The sequence below is a fragment of the Alternaria incomplexa genome (genome assembly GCF_024043165.1).
Source record: "Alternaria incomplexa strain BMP 0042 chromosome Unknown scaffold_1, whole genome shotgun sequence".
Lineage (NCBI taxonomy): Eukaryota > Fungi > Ascomycota > Dothideomycetes > Pleosporales > Pleosporaceae > Alternaria > Alternaria incomplexa.
In genome coordinates this window covers 414,030-437,186 of record NW_026249850.1, presented here as the reverse complement: position 1 = coordinate 437,186, position 23,157 = coordinate 414,030, and the positions used below count along the sequence as shown (strand labels likewise).

Here is a 23,157-nt window from a genome sequence, read left to right as displayed (position 1 = left end):
CGAGCGACAGAACGTAGGCCTTAACGCATGCGACTAGAACGAGCATTAGAAGGTGTTGTGGAGTCAGCCGAATGCCGAATTCAACATGGCGTTCGTACGGTGGGTGGAGTCGTAGTTGAGTCAGTTCGCTCTGTGCCTCGTGGCGAAAAAGAAACAGGCGGTTCCTGCGGCAGTGCATCTCGCACCACGTGGTATTCCGTCATCGTTCTCGGCGAAGAAGTCGGCAATCTACAGAGCCACGTTATGTCCGTTCGCATCCATCGCAGTGCCTATCGTGAAGCCCAGGTCCAGAGAGTCTTCAATGCGCGTTGCTGCTAACACGGGTTAGGCGCTAGCGTCCGCTGTCCCTGGCCGTTGACTCCACACCCGTGGAGTTCCCTTCCGAAGCGGGAGGAACGTCCGGCAATTAGGAATAGGCAGACCAGGGTAAGCGTCCTTGACAGGAGAAATCATCATTTCCTGACCTGGACTTCTGGGTCGGTGCGGGACGCAACGGGGAAAGCGTTTTCACTCCGCGGATGCGTGTTGCCACAACTTCCGTGGATACCTAGGTACCACGATGAACGGCGAAAGATTGAAAGCGACTGAAGCAGACTGTACACATGCCGCTATGAGATACGTTGTTTCGAAAGAAACACGACCATCAACGCTACTGAGCTCACGGATCCATGAGCGCTGTTGTCGGTCTCCAGGTCCCAATGGTTCCGTCCCGTGGCGCAAATTGCAACCTGCAAGGTACCCTAGAAGGACCCGTATGATCTACGTGCCGGACCGAATGAAAGCATTGTTTTCCAGACCAAGAAGGGATCAACCACCGCGACTACTGAACACCACCTGTTTGGTAAGTATCTCGCCAATGGTTTTTCGTCCGAGGTAGAAGTCGTTCGGCATTGCAAGCCACCACCGGAAAATAGGGGGATGCCGACCTACGCGGTTCGTAAACGATATAAAGGTCAGCAAGGCTGCACAGGGTAGGATCAAGCAGGCCACTTTACAGCCTCTGTCATTCTTTCTTTAAATACCCACCCGAACAGCAAAGTAATACCTAATCACCATGTTCTTCCCCCGCGTAATTGGCTACACAGTCGCAGCCTTCGCTTCCCTTGCGGTAGCTGTCGATCTGACTGGCTATGAATACGTAGTCGTCGGCTCTGGTGCAGGTGGTGGTGTAAGTTCAAGAATACCTGACTGGATGTAACAAATACTGACAATATCCAAAGCCTCTGGCCGCCCGCCTCGCCCTTGCCGGTCACAAGACGCTTCTTATCGAAGCCGGTGACGACCAGGGTGCCAGCCAGAACTACACCATTCCTGCTTTCAACGCCAGGGTTTCCGAAGACCCCAACCTGAGCTGGAACTTCTACGTCAAGCACTACGCTGATGAGCAGCGCCAAGCTCGCGACTACAAGACCTCCTACGAGACTGTCGATGGAGGCGAGTACACAGGTCTCAGCCCACCTGAGGGTTCCACCATGAAGGGTACGCTTTACCCTCGTACCGGTACTCTCGGTGGATGCACAGCCCACAACGCTCTCATCGCCGTCTACCCCCACCAGTCCGACTTCGACAATGTTGCTGCCATCACTGGTGACGACTCCTGGTCAGCCAAGAACATGCGCAAGTACTTCGAGAAGCTCGAGCACAACCACTACCTCCTCCCCGGCCAGAAGGGTCACGGCTACGAGGGATGGCTCGGAACCTCGTACGCACCCATCGACATCGTCACCTCTGACCCCAAGCTTCTCAGCTTGGTTGGCGGTGCCGCTTTCGCCCTTTCCAACATGACCAACGCCATCGTCAACCTTGGTACTCTTATTGCTGGTGATGCCAACGCCGACACCGAGAGCCGTGACAAGTCCAACGCTCTCTACCAAATCCCTCTCTCCACCACCGACGGCAAGCGCACTGGATCCCGCGAGTTCGTTCTCGCTGTCCGTGACGCAAAGAACGAGGACGGCAGCAAGCAGTACCCTCTCGATGTCAGACTCAACTGCCACGTCACCAAGATCACTTTCGACCAGGACGTTACTCCTCCCCGCGCTACCGGTGTCGAGTTCCTCGACGGCCAGTACCTCTACAAGGCCAGCCCCAAGAACACCGGCGCAGCTGGTGAGCCCGGTTCCGCCACCGCTTCCAAGGAGGTCATCGTCGCCGGCGGAACCTACAACTCTCCCCAACTCCTCAAGCTCAGCGGTGTCGGCCCAGCCGACGAGCTGAACAAGTTCGATATCCCCGTCGTTGCTGACCTCCCCGGTGTCGGAACCAACCTCCAAGACCACTACGAGATCAACGTCCAGGGCAAGGCTCCCTCAGACTTCTCCGCCCTAAACGGCTGCACTTTCGGCAACACTGACGACGACGCCTGCATCGACCGCTGGGAGAAATCCATCCTCGGCAACCGCGGCATCTACGCTTCCCCCGGTCTCGGTGCGACCATGTTCTACAAGTCCAGCGTCTCCGAGCGCGACGAGTACGACATCTTCGCCTTCGGTGGCCCCGTCAACTTCCGCGGTTACTTCCCCGGCTACAGCTACAACGCCACCTCCGAGCACGACTGGTTCACCTGGGCCATCCTCAAGGCGCACCCGCGCAACAACGCCGGAACCGTTGCGCTCCGCTCTGCCGACCCTCTCGACGTCCCCGAGATCACTTACAACTACTTCGACACCGGTGTTGGCGACTACGAGAAGGATCTCACTGCCCTCACTGAGGCCGTCGACCTCGCCCGCGACTCTTTCAAGCGCCAACTCGTCCCCATTGACGAAGTCCTCCCCGGCAAGGACGCCAACACCCCCGAGAAGATTGCTCAGTATGCCAAGGACACTGCTTGGGGTCACCACTGCTCGTCTACCTGCCCAATTGGTGCTGATGACGATGAGATGGCTGTTCTTGACTCCAAGTTCCAGGTCCGTGGTGTTACTGGATTGAGGGTTGTTGATGCCAGTGTCTTCCCTAAGATTCCTGGTACCTTTACTGCTGTGTCTACGTACATGGTTGCGGAGAAGGCGGCGGATGTTATTCTTGCTGCTGCTGAGAAGGCTTAGATCGGGGTGGGATCGGAGATGATCGCTTGTATATATTGATGATGTAGTGACTTGGTCATGAGAAGAATATGATATTTGTTCAACAATTTGGTACTTGCTACGTTCTCTTGCCCTCTTTACGCCTCATTCTGATAGCTACGTAACTCAAGCTTGGTTGCTGTACGCTGTTCTACACTCCAACACTCGTCGAGACCATAACTGGCTTGTCGTAGTTTACAAGAAAGTCAAGAGGATCAGAGAATTCAATGCAGCTTGAGAATGAGTTCCATCTTTCCAGAAACTCATATCTTTAAAAGAGCAATACATCAAGTGGTGGAGGCTGAACACTGCGGACTGGGTGGCGGGGGCGGGGGCTCATCGTCACGTGACCAGCACACTGCCCATGCCCAGGCGCACAAGTCGACTCTGGTTTGTAAACTAACCAGATCAAGTTAGAGAGTACACAATAGTTTTGCCATTTCGCAAGTCTTCGCTGTAACGCCTTGAAACTCAACATTTGAGCTAAAAATGAGCTCTCAAGACCTATTCAAACTCTACTACCTTTTCTCCGTTTTCGAAATCACTTTCTGAACGTTTGTTGTTGTGTTGTGCTCGATTCTGTGCTCAGATTGACTAGAAAAGGCTTAGCGGCAGAGCTACGACCCCTTCGCCTCCGATGGCCGACCCAACCAACGTGAGTGAAGCCTACCTAGGTACTTGTTCTGCGCCGGTGTGATTCTGGGCCAATCATCGCCCTATATTTCATTGACCCTTTCTCATCTGCCTTGCTAACATACGATTACCTAGTTTCTCGACGCAGCAACAACATCAGCCCACCCCGAGTTTGTGAATTGCAGCGACGAAAGGTATTCGCAATTTTCTTCTAACAGAGCATCACGTATTCTAGCCTCACGTATCAGTTTGCAAGGGTGCTCCCTACAATAATTGAGCTGCGCACGCAGAGCGTCAATTGCAGTTGCAGCTTTGAGATCCATTTGTACGGTACTGACAATATTACGCACTAGTAGCATCTGGAACGAAGCCGCTTCAAACGTCGATGGGCAGGATGCCTTCTATCACAACGCTAATAATCCATATTCTGAGTCCGGCAGCTTCCTCGATGTTGATGGTCACGTCCCGCAAGTCGATAGCTGGACCAGCTACTTTACTCAGGATACCCCGCACAATGGCTACGTTTCCCTAGGTGATATAGAACATGACAACACTCTCAGTGTCATCGCTACGCAGCCGCCCCAGTCTCTTTTGGACAGCCAATATGGCGAAGACGTGCAAGATGAAAATATTTTGTCGAACGTTTGGTATTCACACGATGTGTCTAGTGGCTACGATCCTGCTGAGGAATACATGTATACAGATGTTCCCGGCTTTGACTTTGACATGCAAGGTTTAGAGTTTGCGCATGCAGGTACCATGGAACAGCCAGACGTCCATCTGCGGATCTCAACGTCGCCAAACGAGCCATGTCAAATGCACCCCAACCTGTCTGCATGTCAACACCGAGTGCAAATCGTTCGGCGCTGGCTTTCCGATCATGCATCTCGACCTTATCCCACCCCAACAGAGAAAGCGGCGCTTGCTGCATCTGCCGGATGCTCTGAGCATCAACTCAATGTCTGTTTCAGGAATCTTCGGGCCCGGGAAAAGCACTGTAAGCTTGTGCGTTATGTTCCCATTACCCTTCTAATAATGCATCTAGTGTTTGAAGGCAATTCCAACATACGAGATGGCAGTAGTTCCACCGATACTGGGCTGCGCGCCGATATGTCGTCTCAGTCAAGCTACGCACAACCTGGCTTCGTTTCTTGCGCTGACGAACCGCCCGCAACGAACACGAGCGACAGCAGTCCATGGCCTTCATCGTCTGATTCAGGCTATCCTACGTCAGATCACAATCAAGATGCTGAAACCCAGGTCTTCCAATCTTCCGAAGCAGAATTAGCGCATCAGGCACCCTTCAGCGTGTCCGCTCCAAAGCGTAAAGGCCGGAGGTATCACGCTCAGAGACAACAACACGGCACGAACGAGCAACTATCTTTCGCGACACAAAATACAACCTCTTCTTCTATTCCCCACGAACTCGACAAAAGGTTTCCTTGCACTGTATGTGTCAAGGCCTTCAAAGACGCTTCCGGGTGGAAGAGGCATGAGGCTAGTGTGCACGGCTACAACGATCGGGAGTGGATCTGCGTGTTGACTGACGCTTTCAAGCTGCAGGCTGAATGTGTCTTCTGCTTGGAGCCAATGGATTCGATCTATCATCTTGACAGGCATGCAATCGATACTTGTTCGCACAAGTGCACCGCCGAACGTAGTTTTCCTCGTAAGGATCTTCTCAAACAGCACATCTTGCTTGCGCATCTCGCAGATGCACCTGCTTCGACCAAGAAGAGATTCGAGGTACCCAAGGAATGGTCAAGAGAATTGAAGATGTCGCCTGGAGGACCTGGCTCGCGCTGGTGTGGGTTCTGCGGATGTATGCTTGAGACTACTGCGAAGAGGATGGATCATGTCGCGCAACACTTTCACGACGGTCAGAAGATGACGAGCTGGATTCGGATGTAAGGTGTCAGTCGCTAGGTGTTTTTTGGCGTCTCTGTTACTGTATTTTTTAACGCCCCTGCGATCGTTGTCATGAACTTCACGAAGTTATTTACTATCTTCGCCCAATATAATTCTTGGTAACTGTTTCAAACGATTCTAATCGAATCCGCTGCTCGTCGTTCGTTCTTTAGCTAAAGCCTGCGTTCTACGTTCCTCTGCGCAGCCGCCCGGGTTGGACAACAGCCGAGTGCAAGTGCGCGGCTTTCAAGGTTCGCGACGCGGGGCTAGCGTGGAGCGCACGCGAGCGCGTCACCCAGCGCAGCCGATACCTGGGTGCTCTGTGGCCTTCCGAGATACTACATGACGATGCAGTCATGCTATTAGCGCTTCGACCCAGCATTATACAGCGACATTCGTTTCGGCTCAATGCACGTCTTGCCGCGACCCAGGCCTCTCGAGCCCTCACCATAACATGTCGGGGTAACTACTACGCGGTCCCAACCTCGTCAATAAGCCAACCAAAGCAGGCAAGCCGATCGATCGCGAGGACGTGTTCAAGTACACGAACGGACATTTCTTAGCAAACGAGAAAAAAGCGGTTGATCGCAGATATGTGACGTTCGACGTAGACCAGCTTTGTGCTGTAGCTGCGACTACTGGTGGGCCGCATTCGCCCATCTGCGCGATCGACAAGATGGAAGGAGGGTTCAGCAAAGCACTTCTTTTACGCAAAGAAGATGGCAGTGAGATCGTTGCGAAGATACCCTTTCCTATCGCAGGGCCGCCCAAGTACACCACGGCTTCGGAGGTAGCTGTTCTCAAATACCGTACGTCCCCGTTGTTCTGGAAAGCCTGCGTGACATCGGCTCATCGTATCGTTGTTGGCAGTAAACAAGTATACTCAAGTCCCAGCACCGAAAGTTTTAGCATGGAACGCTGATCGGTCAAATCCGGTCGGTGCTGAGTACATCATGATGGATAAGGCTCCCGGGGTTCAGCAATTCGAAGTATGGGGTGATCTAAATGACTGGGATCGGTATTGCATCCTACGTCAGTTGACCGAATTTGAGGGTCAAATGACCGAGATTCGACTTCCAGCAAGCGGAAGTCTTTACCTTTCCAAATCCATGGTAGAAACCGATACCTACATTCCTCTCGATCAAGAGATGGATCCTTCCGGGGAATTTTGTATAGGCCCATCATGTGAGCGAGGGTGGCATGCTCCAGACGGAGCTGCGGCTGTGCGCCCTCACTTGAACCCGGGACCGTGTAAGCACATATCTTGGGTGGTTCGTACCGTAGCTAACTCTACTATTTAGGGACAAGTGTATCTTCGTTTGGAACGGCTTTAGTCGAACGGGAGCTCGCTATTCTGCAGAAGCGCTCTTCTGCAATAACATCTGGTTCACCGCGAGGGACCTTCGATGAGCAGGTCGATGCTCTCAATATGACCAGACAGGTCATGTCCCGACTACACGAGTGCGCACTCATCGGGGAAGTCTCCAAACCATTACTATGGCACACAGATCTCCACATGGGTAATATCTACGTCTCAGGGCAAAATCCACCACAAATCACGTCCATCATCGACTAGCAGTCGATTGTAGTCTCGCCATTGCTACTACAAGTACGATTCCCGGAATTTCTCACCGTCAACGAGGACTACGAATTGGGTACTATGAAGCTCCCAGAGCCACCATCCGGTCTGGATGAGATGGATGCTAAGGATAAGGAATTGGCTGAGCACAAATTCGAGCAGGATAAATGGGCAAAAGTGTACGAAGTCGGCAGTGCATCTAACAATATGGACGCTTGGGAGGCTTTGCAGATACCATCGTTCCTCCCAGAGCTCTTCGTGCGGTGTGGAGAAGTCTCGGAAGAGGGTGAGATATCGCTTCGCGCATGTCTCATCGAGATTGCTGCTGTATGGAATAAGATCGGCTTCAAAGGCGAGTGTCCGCTCAACTTCGGGGAAGAGGACCTGGAAAGGCACGAGGAACAGTTCCAAAAATACAGTAACTACCAAAAAGTACACGAATTTGCGAGGGGAATCCTTGGCACGGATTTCGAAAGCTGGATCAACCCGATGTTTGACTTCGCTGCGAAACAAAAGCAGAACAAAGAATTGCTAGAAGAGTTCGTGCGCAGGAGCAGTGAATTTGGCATGACGCCGGAGGAGATGAGGAGAATTTGGCCGTACACGGATCGGTCGTGATGGCACAAAGAAAGCGAAAGCGTCGCGCATCGTCGTTAGCGTGGAGTCGATTACATGATGGTTTCCAAGATCCTAACATACAGAGCCGTGCGATGCTTCAGTCTCTCTATTCATAGACAGCGAAAAGTGCTTTACGTTTGCGCGTTCACAGCTGCCGCTTTCTCATCGCTAGTGGCACCCGAGCGATCTTCGCGCTGCTTCGACGTCTCATCGGCGGACTGTCCCTGCGCTACTTTCGGAGTGTACTCTGGCGACTCAAGCTCTCTTGCCGGTAGAGCCCCATACAGCTCGGCAGGCCCATAGCTATCGGCGCATTTCGCATTTACCTCACGGTTTCTTGTATCTCCCATCATTTCTCCAGCCCCAATTTGGTGTTGTGCCCATTTCTGTTCGTGGCCAGAAGTGTCCCAAGAATACGTGGGCGGTGCTATACACAGTCAGTAATGAGATTCATCTGTTTCATGGCATAGAAGCGTACGTGAGAATCCGTTTGACGGAGCGAGACCAGTTGTTGTTGTAGGCGATGCCAGTTCGGCTTTTGGTATCACCTGGCCATTGGCTGCCTCTGCTTCGGCATTGGCTTTCTTGTTGCGCCGGCGGCGAAACAGGAAGAACACGACTGCGGCGATGATAATGAGACCAGCGAGTGAGCCTCCAACGGCACCTCCAATGACCCCGCCAGAGACTCCTTCGGAACTGGCGGAAGCTGTGGCTGTAGGCGTATCACTGGCGGGCGCAGATGTGCTGACAGCAGTTGAAAATGCCGTGGGCGCAGGAACAGTGGACGAAAGCGCAACGTTCAGGTCATGGAAGTAGTAGTATTGGTCGGGTCGGTCCCAGAACGCTGGCTCTAGTTGCCCCTCTGGACATGTCGAGTTGTTCATGCACGCATCTTCATTGCAACATCCATAGAATGTCGGAGCCATTGAACAAGTCCAGAAGGGTGTTGTACCACCACATGATGCGCCAGGCGAGATATTGTTGAGTCTTGGATTACGACCCGCTGGTTTCAGTGCATCGCCGAAGCAGGCATGCTGGCACGGATCCGACATGCAGCACCCGACGAACTTTGTGCCTGTCTCGCACACGTACCTGATTACTGTCAGTTTCGTGCTTGGTAGCGCCATTGAGTCACGCGTTCGTGTTGAAGGTGATGTCCATTCTGATGTCAGATTGTTGACGCACCAAGTACCACCATCTGGACAGAAGAAGTCGCCCGGCTCAGCTGCTGCATAGCTGGGATCTGCCATGTCGAAAACCTCTTTTTGAGTATGAGAGAACGGAGAATCGACAGCAAATTCAGGCCGCAGAGGAAAGGATAACAAGAGATCAGACTGAGATGTCAACCTACGAACGTGTGCGCAGCAGCCCCCAGGCACCCAGCATGCTTAAGAGCTGGCTATCGCAGACCCAGGAACGCCAAGTAATTGCAACCCAAGACATATATTGCTGTTATGACGCAGTTGCAACGGGTATGGCAAGATATGCCCTGAATGATCCAGTGAAGGGCCCCCTAGCGGCCTATTCGTCCTTCATGGCTGCAGTATGGGCTGTCATGCGAGCAGCGTTCGCATACGGTAATCCAGACGCCACCGGACAGGGCACAGCTCGCATAGCAAGCCTATAGAAGGTGCAAAGACTGAGAAAGACAGAAAGCTGAAGCCGGTCAGACTGAACACTGGTGAGGATCAGACCCCAAGATGGTAGGTGAGCTGATTCGTTCAAAGCGCGCTGATTGGCGGGAGTATGCATTTTGCCAGATGCTCATACATGTGTTAAGTAAGGGCGTGGTCAATACTTGGAGCGCGACCGGTACTTCTACTGCAAAGGTTGCCCTTTCAGATAACGGGTATCTTCCTTCCAGAAGTCCACGTCCTCATGCGACTGGAAAATGTTGTCTTGTTGCGCACTGCTAATTGCGCATGAGGCCTAGAGCAGAATGATTAGTAACGTCTAAGACAACGACTTTACTGTCTTTTATGACATCGCAATGCCTTCTTAATGGTTGAGATGTTCTCTCTGTTGCAGCTCGTCCTTGGTTGATTGGAATGGCATGACGTAACGTGTTTGTCGTAGAAGCGTATCTGCGTAGGCGATGTATGAGGTACGCAATGCTTATCTCTAAATGGCATGCGCTATCGCTACCTAGGGTTTGACTCAGTAGAACAAGAGCAGTAACGGTTCTTGTATGAGAACAATGCATGTTAGCGGCCCTTGCGTGCCCTTCCTTCGCTGTTTTCTCGGAGATCTTTCCATTACATCTCCCCGTGTATTAGTCTTCGAGCCCCATGCTGCTGCAATGTGGACAGCGCTTCGATTCATGTAGATACGGACGGCATTTCGCATTCGCTCATATCATCTGTGGGAACTTTGTGACTGTTGATCTAGATGGTGTGGGAGTGGGCGTACTGAATCTGCCATGTCGCGGTAATTCCTCGGGCAGACTAGGCAAGAAGGCTGCCCCGCACCGGCACCCCGCGTAGCGCAGCGCAGCGTACCTTCTCTTGTCTGTTCCTAAACTGCGCATTACGAAGTACCTAAAAGATGTCGCCGCACTAACATCAATTATCTGATGCTTGTTTCTTCGCTGCCAAAGCTTCGTACAATAGGATCGACATTATCTGCGGTGCTGCTTCGAGCGGATAATAGAATAGCTGATCCCTTCTGATGAAAGCCAGCACAGGCCGCTCCAAGATGGTAGTGTTCAAGAATGAGGTGCAGCATGTAAGTGAAAGTTCGTAGATGTGTGTTGTATTACTCATGTAAGTTACTAGCCTATCGTTGCGTATCAAGCAGCCGCAATGCCCGAGCTGTTCAGTTCAATGCCTTCCAGCCCACAGATCCATGTGCAATACCTGGACCCAGGACATGAACTCATTACTCCAGAACAGTTCCACGCATCGAACCCAGAGAGTATTACTGGCATGGTCGCGAAGATGTCACCAACGATGGCAGTAAAATGGGGGCACCATGCTTCTCTCATCGAAGCTAAGAACATGCTGTATGTGGCTGAAAAGACATCGATTCCCGTCCCAAAACTATATGCAGCATATGCATACGGACCCATAGATCGAGACCTTAATGATCATGCGACCGTCTACGATGTATATATCTTCATGGAGTTTATCGAAGGCGAAGACTTAGGGAAGTCATGGGATCAACACACCTCTACTGAGAAGCAAGCAATCTCGGCGGATCTCAAGAAGCACATGGAAGAGCTGCGCTGTCTTCCGCCAGCGAACTACATCGGATCTGTGGACGAAGGACCAGTCACTGATAATATTTTAGAATGGTCAACATCTTCTCGAGGTCAGCTGTTACACCAATTCCAAGTACTAGCAGCGCATCTCTGACGAGATACCTAGGTCCGTTCAGAAGCATAGGAGACTTCAATGCTACAATCATAGACGCCTTTATCGCCAAGTCCAAAGGCCAGGTTGGCTCTTACATTCGTGGCATGGTCAATGCACATAAGCATGGTATTGTCTTCACTCATGGGGATCTCCGACCTGACAATATCATCGTGAAAGATGGTCAGGTGGCTGCGATCATCGACTGGGAGATGTCAGGGTGGTACCCGGAATATTGGGAGTTCGCCAAGGCATTCTACATCGAGTGGTTCGTCAATGATTGGGGATCGCATCTACTAGGCGTTCTTGAACCTTATTACTGTGAGCAGTTGATGCATGCCAGATTGATGGAGGTTTTGTGGTAGCTGATGATAGAGCTGCTACTACTGGCGTTCATAGGGCAATTTGGGCAACTGGCATTCTTTCCATTGGTCTCATGCTACGTTCTTCTTGAGATCGTTCTCTACGCTTGGATTTGCGGTTTGGTTGGCATCGTAGACATATGGATTTCCTACGGTGGCACCTTCAACGATGAGACCACCGCTTACGGTAAGGCAACCATTTTCGGCATTGCATCCACACCCCAAAAGCCGCAACAACTACAGCAGGCACACCAACCCCAATCCCAACTTTAGCGTCAGTCGTTAGTCCCTCTTTTGAGTTATCTGATGACGGTGCAATAGCCGCTGTCGCTGTTTCTGACAGTTGGCTGGACGCCGACGTACTAGTTGGTTTGGAGAAACTTGTTTGCAACGATGTGGGAATTGGAGTGCTGGGCGGCGCGTATGATGATGAAGGGGTATCCTCAATCTTGCCAGAGTCTGAACGTATGATATTCGTTCCGTCTTCGTTCACATATACACCAGAATGGTCACTACAACATGTAGCGTTGCCTTTGCCGCAGCAAAAGCTACCATCACCACAGGGCGAGACGTGGGTATAATCTGGTTGGCGACCTAGCATTCACAATCAGTGCCCCGCGATAGAAGTTCTCGAAGATGATGCTTACCACAAGCCTCCCACAGTGGACTGCATCCACTGCCTTCCTCATCCCAATTCTGATGTGTACATGCGACCACGAAGTACTGCCCTTTCCAGTAGTCGCTGTAACAGGCGCCTTGTATACACACGTCGTCTGCATAGCCGTCGGTTCGATTGAGGTAGCAACACATGTTTGACCCGGAACAGGGTCGTGGAACCATGTCTAATAGTCCATCGCTTCTGTAGCAAACGCCATAGGCAGGTAACGCGCGAGCGAACAAAAGCACGAGATAGGTTAAAGGTAAGAGTGTCCAGAGATGCTGCGATGCCATTATGTCAGGAAGAGAGAGAGGCTGGAGAGAAAGGACAAGACGAAAAGTAGCATGCGTCTTGAGTGCTGAAAAGTGATGGGATACAGATATAAGGAGCAGTCTTTTCACCTATATTTCGCACGTGTATACGCGTATGGCTTCTCGCGCAGAGCACTTCACCGGTTTGTGAGAGCCTCTTAGACACGTGGGCACATACAATTGCCCTCTTACAGACAGCATCGTCATAACGAGGGCTGTATTGCCTCACGTCGAAGTTGTGTAACTGCTCGATGTGCTGTGTCGTGGCTTGCGCCGGGTTGAAGGCCGGCAGTCGCGTATTTTAGGAACTGGGCGTCGCGCTCTCCATCGCGCGCGCGCGCAGCGATGGAAACTTCCCAACCCTCCACCTCAGTTGCTATCCATATTGATCGGTTAAGTTTCGTCGCAATGCGTGCTGCCATCTGCTGAAGGTAGCGTTGGTTGTCTCAAAAGAATTGAGAAAAGAAGTGAGGCAGCTGCGTGTCGGCCAAGCGGGAAGCTTATTACAGGGCCCCGAGGAGGACCCCACACAGCCACCGCACTAACTCACAAGGAGTAGACCGTGACGAGGTCACACGCCCTCCATTCAACGTGCAGCTCTGCTATACGATAGCAGAATACTTAGAACGGTAGATAAGCTTCGAACCGAGCAAATACTGATGCTTCATAGTTTTGTCCTACAGTATCGAGATCTTCTTCCACGGACGAGCCGGAGCCAGGGCCAGAGCTTCACCGGCCATGTAGCCGTTCATGTAAGCTTCACCAACAACCGCGAACATGTCCTTTCTCGGTCGAAGTATGATCGGGAAATTGCAGCCAGAGATGATGAAGACCACATCACGGGACCGGGCCTCTACTGGGCCAATCCCAATATATCCCTGCTTCGTCACGAAAAGCCGCCGTTGTAGCATGATGTTTCTCATCGTCGGCGCTCTCATATCGTACTCTACGTTACCCCCGCCAGTAAGCGTCGTCATTACGATCGAACTATGCCGTTCAGTGGCGAAGTTTGCTCTTTCCGCTGACACTATCTCTCGTGCCTCGGTAGACACAAACTTTGATTTGATGATGAAGTCGAAGGCCTGTTTGATGAATTCACCGTCGCGCATGGCAGCGATATCTACGTCCCATACCTCAGCAATACTGTCCAACTGTATGCCTAGTACCGTCATCACATGTAAATCCTGGCTGAAGGAACAATATGGCTTCGAGTTACCGGCTGCTCGATAGCCATGCCCTTGGAGAACAACCATATCAGTAGACCCCGAATAGCACAGGGTCATCAAGAGATGGCGATTGACAAGTAGGACCGGCTTCTTTGCGTACGCCTCGCGGCGCCAGTCTGGCACCCATGACGGTAAGCCATCCTTACCATGAACGCCGCTGGCCGCCAGTAGGATGTCAAGTCGACCTTCTTTTGCTACGATGTGATGCGCAGTCTCTCGATACACCTGATCCACCGACTTGCGGTAATCAGGCGCCACAGAGACGCCTTCGACGTCGCCCACTAATCCCAACACAACGAATACTTTGTCCCTTGGATCTGTGGATGCGCGATCCCAAGTATTCCAAAGCAGCGACGACAGCGAACTTCCATTTACTCTTGCTTTCGAAAGATTTATCGCCAGTGTATAACGTCGTCGCAATGTATCCCACTGCGACTTTCTTTTCATGCCTTCCAGAGCATCTCCAATATCGTCCCATGCTTCGGAATAATCCATGGCCATTTGAAAGGTTTTCCATTCAACTATGGAAGTGCCACATTGCAGTATTGCATGCGAAGCACACCATATCTCCTGTACAATCCAGGTCCGCTCCCACCAAGGGCGAGCAAGTAGCTCATCGAGGGCCTCCCAATAGGCCTCCCATTCATTACTGAAATACTCGTCGTAGGGATTGCCGTCCATGTTATACAGTACGGGAATGCCTGTCACGGCGAAATCGTGCTTTGTAGCTTCCGCAGTTTCCACAGCCACCGTGTACTCATCGAATTCGTCGTACCGGCGGTCAATCAATTCTTGCAAGCGTGGGTCTGATTCTGGCAGGTCAGGTATTGGCGAGTCTGGTACTGGCGGGTCTGGTATTGGCGGGTCAGGTTTTGGCTCCTTAGCCTGATGAACTCGCCGCGTCAGCGATGCATATACTCGTACAAGGCGACTCTTCAGTCTCTCCCAATAGGTTGGGCTGTTAGCTGGTTCAGATACCTTTTTATCCAACCTGGACCAATCTCTCGTATACCATTTGCGATGTTTCCTAGCTGTAGCCAACATCTCCAAAAATTCCATGGCCTGTTCGCTCGACTCGGTGGCAGGTCCAATCCACACAACTACGCGCGTCGCATTCTTGTAAATCTTCCTCATGATAGCGACTTGACTATTGCGCTCAGCGATGTCTTTCTGGTTGATGCAAATAGCGTCTATCCAAATCTTGCGCTCTTGTGATGCATGGCGAAGATGCTCGAGTGCGACATAAAGGGTTGCAGTGACCAGTAGCGAAGAATCGTCGATCGTAACGGACAGCTTATGGTCATCTTCTCCCCAGGCATACGACAGGCACTCGTACTCGGGATGCGAGTTGATGTCGGCATGCTCAATACTGAGCTTGATTGCCGATCCCCGGTTTGCAGGAAGAATGTTGATGAGACGGATATGATCGGACGCAGTCAGGCTCTCGTATTGATAGGATGGACAGTCCATGACTATACCACGGCGTTCAGATGGACTGATTCGTGACTTCGGCGATGGCAGAAGCTATCTCGACACTGCCAAGCTCAGTTAAGAGACCAACAGGTAGGCTTCAGTTGAACACACGACTAGAAAACCTAGCAGTTGTTCCATTCAGCTGTGCTGAAAAGGCTGTTCATCAAGATGTTTCGCATACCTATTCAGGGTATCTTGTGCAACACGCACTCGATGCGAAAGATTATGAGGCTGAGGGGCCGTTGGTGTTGCGGGCATCTTATTATCGTCTGAACTATACCCAATCGAGCTAGGATGCGGGGAGATTTAGGGACAGCTGTCAAGGCCAAATTGCTCTCCACATTGAAACATCGAAACATCAAGGTCAGGAACCGAGGCTAAAAGCAGCCCCAGAACACCGAGTGCGTGAACGGCGATGTTGTGGTGGCATCATACCTATCGCGAAGCTCTCAATAGCGCGTCGCAATGTGAGCTCTAATCGAAGACGTGATCCTTTCGCGCGCGTTGAAAGTCGCGTCGTTTCATGACGACATGGCGCACAAACCCCCTTAGGTACCTCCACTCCGCCGCCATCTTAGCCGTAGTTCTGCCTACGGAGAATTCGCGTCCACGAGCTCTGTCGCAGGTTAATCAGAATCGACATGCGCTAACCTCTCGGCTTCATCAAATCGACGGAGAAACTGGCGCCATGTGTTCCATTTTGAGGGTGCACAAGCACGCATGGACAAAATCTGGGGTACGATGAAGCTGGGCGTTCTACATCAAAAGGGCGTCTCGCCTCTGGCTGCGTCGCTTGCGCGTTATTGACAAGACCTCGATATCTGATCACGATGCTGTCAAATATGATGACGCGATTGGCTCTGCCATTGGCCATCCTCTCATTCTGTAGGGCTCTTACATGTATCGGACACATGCACACGTGACTAACGAGATGCAGTCCTATCCTTCGTCAATGGTCTTCCCACCGATGCGCTCGTCGCACGCCAGTCGAAAAACCTTCGCATCCTGCCGCTAGGCGACTCCATCACCTGGGGCTACATCAACGGCGGCGGTTCAAATGGCTACCGCGAGCGGCTGCTGGCCGATCTCAAGTCTGGTGGCTACACCGTTGACTTCGTCGGCACGCAACAGTCCGGAACCATGGCGGACAAGGACAACCAAGGTTTCCCTGGCTACACCATCTCCCAGATCCGCGGCGTTGCTGCCGGTGGTCTTGCATTGAAGCCCAACGTCGTTCTGCTCCATGCCGGTACCAACGACCTGAACAGAGGAAACCCTTCCTCAGAGCCAGATGCTGATGCGCCGAGACGACTTGGACTCTTGCTCGATGACGTTCTGAAGGCAGTCCCCAACGCCGTCGTTGTCGTGGCCAAGATCATTCCATCGAAACAATCGGGTCTTAACGCCAACATCAAGACTTTCAACAACGCGTTGCCTGCTATCGTCGCCTCCAGGGTCAGCAAGGGATCAAAGGTTTCCATTGTCGATATGAACGTCCTCAGCACGAGCAGCGAGTTGAGCGATAACCTGCACCCGTAAGTATTGACTCGTTCATCTGGAGATCGCTCAGCTGACTGATCTTATAGGAATGTCGCTGGATACGCGCGCATGGGTGACATCTGGAACGCGGGCATCAAGGCTGTTGCGGGCTCTATCCCTGCGCCTGCTTAGTCGTTCCCAACTCTGGACTTGCGGGGCTGAGGTGTCAACACATAGTAGTGTGGTAGAATAGGACACGAGAATCAATCCATGCCTCATGTCATGACACCGATCTTTCCGATAACGACACTTCCATTCCCATGTAATTGACTGTATCCCCACGAGGAGACGTCGATCCCCATGCTCCGGTACCACATGTCGTCTAAAGAAAGTGGTCAGGTTGGTGAAGTAATCTCAAGCCTTTAGCCGAATGCGGGATCAACATATTAGTTCCGCAACTGCCGACATTGCTTCGATGCTACGAGGTCGTACGCATTAGGTGAAGTTGTGGTGACCCTAATATCAGTTTTCTGGTACGGATGGGGTCGGCAGTTGCATGACGAATGTGAAAGCTGAGTGGGATAGCAAACCTTTGTGTGTGGGTCGCATTGGGCAGGTATGGAAGCTTCGGAGAACATCCCTTGGAGTACTTTATCTTACAAGGCGTCTTCTCTGCCTCGTTCTGTACTTCTTCATCATCTACACATCCTTCTGTGAAGAGAAATTGCGAATCTTCATGCTGTTCCCTACTCTCCTCCTCGCCGCCGTTGCGCAGGCTGCGCCTCAGTTCGGTGGCTCTCAGGGCTTCACGATGTTGCGTTTTGGGTGCGCTCAGAATGTTATCGACCGTATCGATCCTCTTGTCAACCCAGGCCAAGCTCCTTCGCCGCACATGCATCAGGTAGTTGGAGGAAATGCATTCAACGTCACGATGCAATCGACGGATATCGCCAAGCTTGCGACATGCACTACTTGCGGGTACTCGGAGGATGTAAGTCAAGGTGATGAATACGAGACGATCAAGCTGACGGTTTGGGTGACAGCTTTCCAACTACTGGACCGCGAATGTCTACTTCAAGGCCCGCAATGGAACATACAAGCGCGTACCTCAAATCCCTAACAGGGATCTCTTCAACGACAAGTACACTGGAAAGACAACCGGAGGCTTTGTCGTCTACTATGTCTCTGGAGGCAAGGGCCAAGTCACCGCCTTCAAGCCCGTAAGCCATATACCTCTCCATGCAACTTCATGCCCTGACACAGCATATAGGGCTTCCGCATGCTCACTGGTGATGCCACCAACCGCGTCTCGAAGGGTATGAAGACTCAGACTTGCTTCCGATGCTACAACGCGCCCAACTTCGGTGGCGATAATGCCGCGCCTTGCCAGGATGCCAAGTGAGCATGCCCGTCTCGTTGTACTTATGACCATGCTGACGCTCCAAGACTCGACACTGAAGGCTTCCCTACGACACCTTGCCCGGGTGGTATCCGTAGCAACGTTCTCTACCCAACGTAAGTATCCTTCACGCGACAACTCCGTAGCCTACTGACATTGCGACAGATGCTGGGACGGAAAGAACCTCGATTCGCCCGACCACAAATCGCACGTCGCGTACCCCTCCAACGGCCCGGCTCTGTTCTCTGGTACTGGTACTGGTGGCAATTGCCCATCGACTCATCCCGTGAAGATCCCACAGGTCATGCTCGAGGTCGGTCCCAAAACATACACCATCTAGTCGTGTTGGCCGAGCTAACGTACTTGCAGATCGTCTGGGACACCAGCAAGTTCAACAACAAAGCGGAGTGGCCCGCCGATGGCTCGCAACCCTTCGTCCTCTCCACCGGTGACAACACTGGGTATGGACAGCATGGAGACTACGTCTTCGGCTGGAAGGACGACTCGCTGCAGAAGGCTATGGATGATGCGAAGGGCTGCATGGGTGCCAACTGCGGTAGCTTGAAGACGCAGCAGCCTGCTGATGGAAACAAGTGTCTTGTACCCAACCGTGTAAAGGAGGAGCGCGATGGCTGGTTGGCGGCGCTGCCGGGTATGGAGGGTATGCCGATGTTGTAGTCAGGCTTGACTCAACATGGAATGCTCAACACGGTCGTCTTATTCTATGACCGTACTTGAGACCAGCCTTCCCATTTCTGCCTGAATGCAATGTCACATATTGAACAATAATTGGAACTAGAAAAGCTTTTGATGATCGTATAAGCGACTTCGTAGGCCGAAGGCCTCGCTGTAGGTTCAATCCGCATCATCTTTCGAACGACGTCGTTGAGCCGTCGACAATCGTCATCTTCGAAGATAATCCATGGTAGGGGTATGGCATCTTTGTAGGACTGTACGGCTTCTTGGAAAGCCGGTCCATATATATCGTCGTAGTAGGTATCGTTCGCCAACGCTAGTAGGATTTCGATGAATACACAACCAAGGGAAAACACGTCTGACTTTGTGTTTCTCCTCTCCCACTCAGCCACTTCTGGTGCACAGTACCTTTTGGTAATACCCTGCGGATTGCCAGTGGTTGTGCTTTGGCCAATATCCCCGTAGTCATACGAGAGTCCGAAATCGGTATACATGACCTTTCCTTGGTGGATCAGTATATTTTGGGGCTTGATGTCTTTGTGTCGGATGGTCTGACCATGAATAAAGTCCAATGCCGACGATAAGCAGCCGAAAGCTCTTCGCAGGGTGAGATTCTGGTATACATTCTTCTTGTTCACCTCGCCCCGCAGGCGGAAGCCTTGGTCACGGTAGTTTTGTAGATAGCCGGCCAGATCTCCGCCATCTGCAACCGGTTCGAGTATCATAGTGAGCTCTCTTTTATTGACAAAAGCAGCGTGCACGTTGACGATATGATGATGGGAAGCCAGACGTTGCATGATCCGGACTTCGTTCAGGAGCTCCCGTTTCGCCTTGTCGATATTACGAGCATAGACGTTTCTGATGATTTTCCGCGCAAACACCGAGCCCGTGGTGAGATCGAGGACTTGCTCCACGCTTGCGCTTCCGCCATGACCAAGCATACGCATGTGTTGATATGGTGGTTCATTGCTGCTTTGATCATCATGTTGTATGAGTCCAGTTGACATGTATAAGTCTGGCGTCCACGCGCTGGACAAATTCGCAGGTCTAACGTTTTCCTCATCTGCTAGCTGCGGTTGACTGAAAATGCCGGTATGCCTTTCGTGGTCGACTTTAGTAAGGAGGCCGGGACTAATGCCATCGTTTTCCGGCGCTCCGAATACATGACTTGAGTCAACCGCCCTGATGGCAAGACTTGGGTCAAGCCGGTGCTCAGAGATTTGCGGGTGTTCGTAATCGTCCGAAAGTCCAGATACGTTAGGTAGATCATTGGCGTCTGAAGGCTGAGCGAGACTCCCAGAGTAACCCATCTTGGAAAGAACTTGACTGTCGTAGGCATGTGATGAATGCTGGTATGTCATCCGTTCGAGTGTTCGCTCGGCAGTCGGCGTTTTCCAGATACTGGGCAAGCGGCCCTGTTCCCTATCGAGATCCATTCTCGCGGAGCAGGAGAACGCGTACACAGAGGGAAACAGGAGGATAGCGACGAGGGAAGTGGTGTGCCGCAACAAAAGATTGGGAGGAGAGGCTGAGATTGACCCCCGTGCCAGGTCATCTCAACAGCGCCACCACGCACGAGTGATTGGCCTGCGTTCGATGGACCGCTGCTTCGCCCCCTGCAGCCTGGCAGGCCCCAGGCTGAGTACAAAATATCGCGTACAGCATGTTGAGAGACATGGATCTAGTGATAAGCGCGATTGATGTTGTGTCCCGTTTCTGCAGCGATGAAGACGAGCAAAACGCGTGAGTAGGATTTGCCGTGTGCAGCGTGAGGACGCGACGAACTCGCGTGCGTCTGTTCGGGATACCAAGGCTCTTAGCTTGATTCGGTCTAGCCCCGTCGCGCCCGACTTGCAGCTCTCAAGTGCTGGAACACTTAGGCGGAGGAGATCTGAGCTTGCTATACACCAATAGCATTATGTTCCAGTCTTGAAAGTTTCACTAGAAGCTCACGAGCGGAAGTTGCTTGCCAGCAAGTAGTACACTCGAGTCGAACGTGACTGGTTTACGAAGAGGGAATATCCAATTAACATACATATCTACCGAAAACGAATACTAACGCTCGACCAAAACATCGCTCTAAGGGGTATCGACGACAAATTCTATGCAGATAACAAACTCCTCAGACTTTTCATACTCACCACATACACCACCATCCTGTCTTTTATCTCCTAAAGCTCCACCCCCTCTTCCTCGCCCCAATATCGGTCTGTGACCTCTCCAGCGTCGGCATAGCCTTAGTCGTAGGATCACTCTCACGAGGCCTCGTCAACGTTCTGGCACGACTCCACGCCCTGCCCCTCATACTCTCCCCACCATCAGCCAACTCTCTTTCCCGTTGTCTTCTCTGTTGCTCTTCTGCACTCTGCTGTTTCCATCCACCTTCAGTCCTATCCTCTTGCTTCTCTGGCCACAAGATCTGGTGAATGACGACAGCGCGTACGTTCATGAAGATGACGAAGAACCACATCATGACGAGGGCGATGGTCATTGCGCAGCCGATCAGAGCAATGGCTCTGTTATCGTTGAGGGCTCTGGCGATGGCGAAGGTGGATGTTGTGAGAGCCGTGTTGGGGAAGATGAAGGAGTACCATGTCATCGCAAAGTCCATCTTGCCTCTCCGGGCACACGACCAATGCGCACCGACGCTGACGAAGAAGAACCACAGTGCGAGACCCCAGAGCCATAGTCCCATGTAGTTTGCGCAGATCATGCCGACTTTGCCTGCGAGCTCGCCGTTTCCTTCGCCCATAAAGTCGCTGGGTACGGTCTTTGGGAGCTCTTGGCCCATCATGATGACGCCGGCAATCGTGAAGCCAGAGGGACCGACGGAGATGAACATACCCGGGCGGAGAGATTCCTTGGGAAGCTTCTGCGTCATGAGACGGTAGATGAAGGCGGCGTAGATCATGAGCGACACCAGGAAGCCTATGCCTTGGATGACATACCCAGTCAGGATGATGGTAAGAGAGATAGTAGGATCTTCAACCTTGGGCGCAAGGTTACCAGCATGAGGTCCGATGATGAGCAGAGGGTATGCTGGGAAGATCCAAATGGGCGTCATCTGAGAGATAGTGAAAGTCGTGGTGGACCACCTGCACTTGTTAGCATACTTGTCAGTATACGATGAAAGAGAGACACGAACATGAGCAGATAGATGCCAATGGAGAAGCAAACAGCAAGACCACAGTCCATCCAAAACAACACAATCATGCATTGCTCCAGCCACTCTCCCACTCCAGCCATGTCGACTCCAAACTGACTGATGTTGATCAGGATGATACCAAAGCTGACAATAGCGGCAGGGATGAACAGCGACTCGGTGGGATGTAGGAAGGAAGCCTTGAATGTTCGCGGGTAGAAGTAGAACCGGCAAGAAATCATTGCGACGTTGAACAGGAACAGAACGATGTTGAGGATGAAGAAGATACACCCAAGCGCGTAGATGCCGTGGAAGCGGAACGGGACAGTGTACAAGACGTTTGCGATACCTCCGGTAGCCATGGTGAGACAGAACCAAGTCCAGGTGAAATGCCGTATCCGTTCCTTGAAGCTCAACTTCGTCCTCTTCTCCGGCACATCTCCATTTGGAACGCTGCGCTTTGTGCTCCTACTGGTAACAGCAGCCAATGCCGTCGGGTTCTCGCGTATGGAATCGTCAGTCTTCTCCGTAGAATTCGTGTCGACCCTCTCGTTGTCGTCGCCATGGTACTCTATCTCTTCCTCTTCGCGCTGAATCTGCTTCTGCACGTCGTTGGAAAGGCCTTCGGGCTCATCGCGACTCAGCGGCGTTGCCAATGTGAGGCTGGGATCATCGAAGGGATTCTGGTTCGTCGGATCCGGATGCGGCGTCGCGACATTCGGGTGCGAGCGCCATTGCAGTCTCTCCTCTGCACTCGACACCGAGGCGGTGGACGAACTGGACGCCGGTCTGTGGACGACGCTGGAAAAAGGCGGAAAGCTGTCGTTAGTAGGCAAGCGGCCTATCGCGAGGTTCTGCGTGTTGCGGTTCATGATGCCAAGGTCGAGCCGCAGCGGTACATGCGGGGCGAGCGAATTGGCAGCTGGAGTCGGAAATTGTGGTTCAGCAATGACCGAATGATGTCACACCCCTTTTTCGCAGTTGCACGTGTCGAAATCTTCGACTCGACGCCAAACACAAGAAAAAGACTGCACAAAAACCCTCAAGACGAACCTCTGGATTCTGAAACAAAAAGAGTCCGGCGATAAGAAACCCTATGTACCTGCACGCGCCTCCCATAAGAGCACCGCTACATCAGTTTTTGACCAGCCCCCCACCCCGTCGATCTGCCGCACTTCCAGTCGCGACAAACCAGAGGCCAGCAAAGTTGCGTCGACATGGCCATAGCGGCCACACCATCTCGGCTATCTAGCCGGTGCCC

The 23,157-nt window shown here is 52.2% G+C and overlaps 8 protein-coding genes across 8 annotated transcripts; 5 read left to right on the top strand and 3 right to left on the bottom strand.

Annotated features, from left to right (window-relative positions):
- Positions 1–1,054: 1,054 nt before the first annotated feature.
- Positions 1,055–3,044, top strand: J4E90_000153 (uncharacterized protein; the record flags this gene model as incomplete). Its single annotated transcript, XM_051429751.1, has 2 exons — positions 1,055–1,168; positions 1,221–3,044. The coding sequence occupies 2 exons, from the start codon at positions 1,055–1,057 to the stop codon at positions 3,042–3,044; spliced, it is 1,938 nt and encodes a 645-aa protein (XP_051295238.1).
- Positions 3,045–7,119: 4,075 nt separating this feature from the next.
- On the top strand, positions 7,120–7,800 carry J4E90_000152 (uncharacterized protein; the record flags this gene model as incomplete). Its single annotated transcript, XM_051429750.1, has 2 exons — positions 7,120–7,123; positions 7,193–7,800. The coding sequence occupies 2 exons, from the start codon at positions 7,120–7,122 to the stop codon at positions 7,798–7,800; spliced, it is 612 nt and encodes a 203-aa protein (XP_051295237.1).
- A 131-nt stretch (positions 7,801–7,931) lies between these two features.
- On the bottom strand, positions 7,932–8,684 carry J4E90_000151 (uncharacterized protein; the record flags this gene model as incomplete). Its single annotated transcript, XM_051429749.1, has 2 exons — positions 7,932–8,062; positions 8,279–8,684. The coding sequence occupies 2 exons, from the start codon at positions 8,682–8,684 to the stop codon at positions 7,932–7,934; spliced, it is 537 nt and encodes a 178-aa protein (XP_051295236.1).
- A 1,917-nt stretch (positions 8,685–10,601) lies between these two features.
- J4E90_000150 (uncharacterized protein) lies at positions 10,602–11,515 on the top strand (the record flags this gene model as incomplete). Its single annotated transcript, XM_051429748.1, has 2 exons — positions 10,602–11,109; positions 11,166–11,515. 2 exons carry the CDS (start codon positions 10,602–10,604, stop codon positions 11,513–11,515), a joined length of 858 nt encoding a protein of 285 aa, XP_051295235.1.
- Positions 11,516–16,010: 4,495 nt separating this feature from the next.
- Positions 16,011–16,851, top strand: J4E90_000149 (uncharacterized protein; the record flags this gene model as incomplete). The annotated part of the gene is made up of 3 exons (XM_051429747.1): positions 16,011–16,065; positions 16,118–16,715; positions 16,767–16,851. The coding sequence occupies 3 exons, from the start codon at positions 16,011–16,013 to the stop codon at positions 16,849–16,851; spliced, it is 738 nt and encodes a 245-aa protein (XP_051295234.1).
- A 544-nt stretch (positions 16,852–17,395) lies between these two features.
- On the top strand, positions 17,396–18,736 carry J4E90_000148 (uncharacterized protein; the record flags this gene model as incomplete). Its single annotated transcript, XM_051429746.1, has 6 exons — positions 17,396–17,650; positions 17,703–17,879; positions 17,930–18,057; positions 18,106–18,174; positions 18,224–18,371; positions 18,428–18,736. The coding sequence occupies 6 exons, from the start codon at positions 17,396–17,398 to the stop codon at positions 18,734–18,736; spliced, it is 1,086 nt and encodes a 361-aa protein (XP_051295233.1).
- Positions 18,737–18,780: 44 nt separating this feature from the next.
- On the bottom strand, positions 18,781–20,064 carry J4E90_000147 (uncharacterized protein; the record flags this gene model as incomplete). Its single annotated transcript, XM_051429745.1, has 1 exon — positions 18,781–20,064. The coding sequence occupies one exon, from the start codon at positions 20,062–20,064 to the stop codon at positions 18,781–18,783; it is 1,284 nt and encodes a 427-aa protein (XP_051295232.1).
- An 854-nt stretch (positions 20,065–20,918) lies between these two features.
- Positions 20,919–22,768, bottom strand: J4E90_000146 (uncharacterized protein; the record flags this gene model as incomplete). The annotated part of the gene is made up of 2 exons (XM_051429744.1): positions 20,919–21,849; positions 21,900–22,768. The coding sequence occupies 2 exons, from the start codon at positions 22,766–22,768 to the stop codon at positions 20,919–20,921; spliced, it is 1,800 nt and encodes a 599-aa protein (XP_051295231.1).
- Between the last annotated feature and the right edge of the window lie 389 nt (positions 22,769–23,157).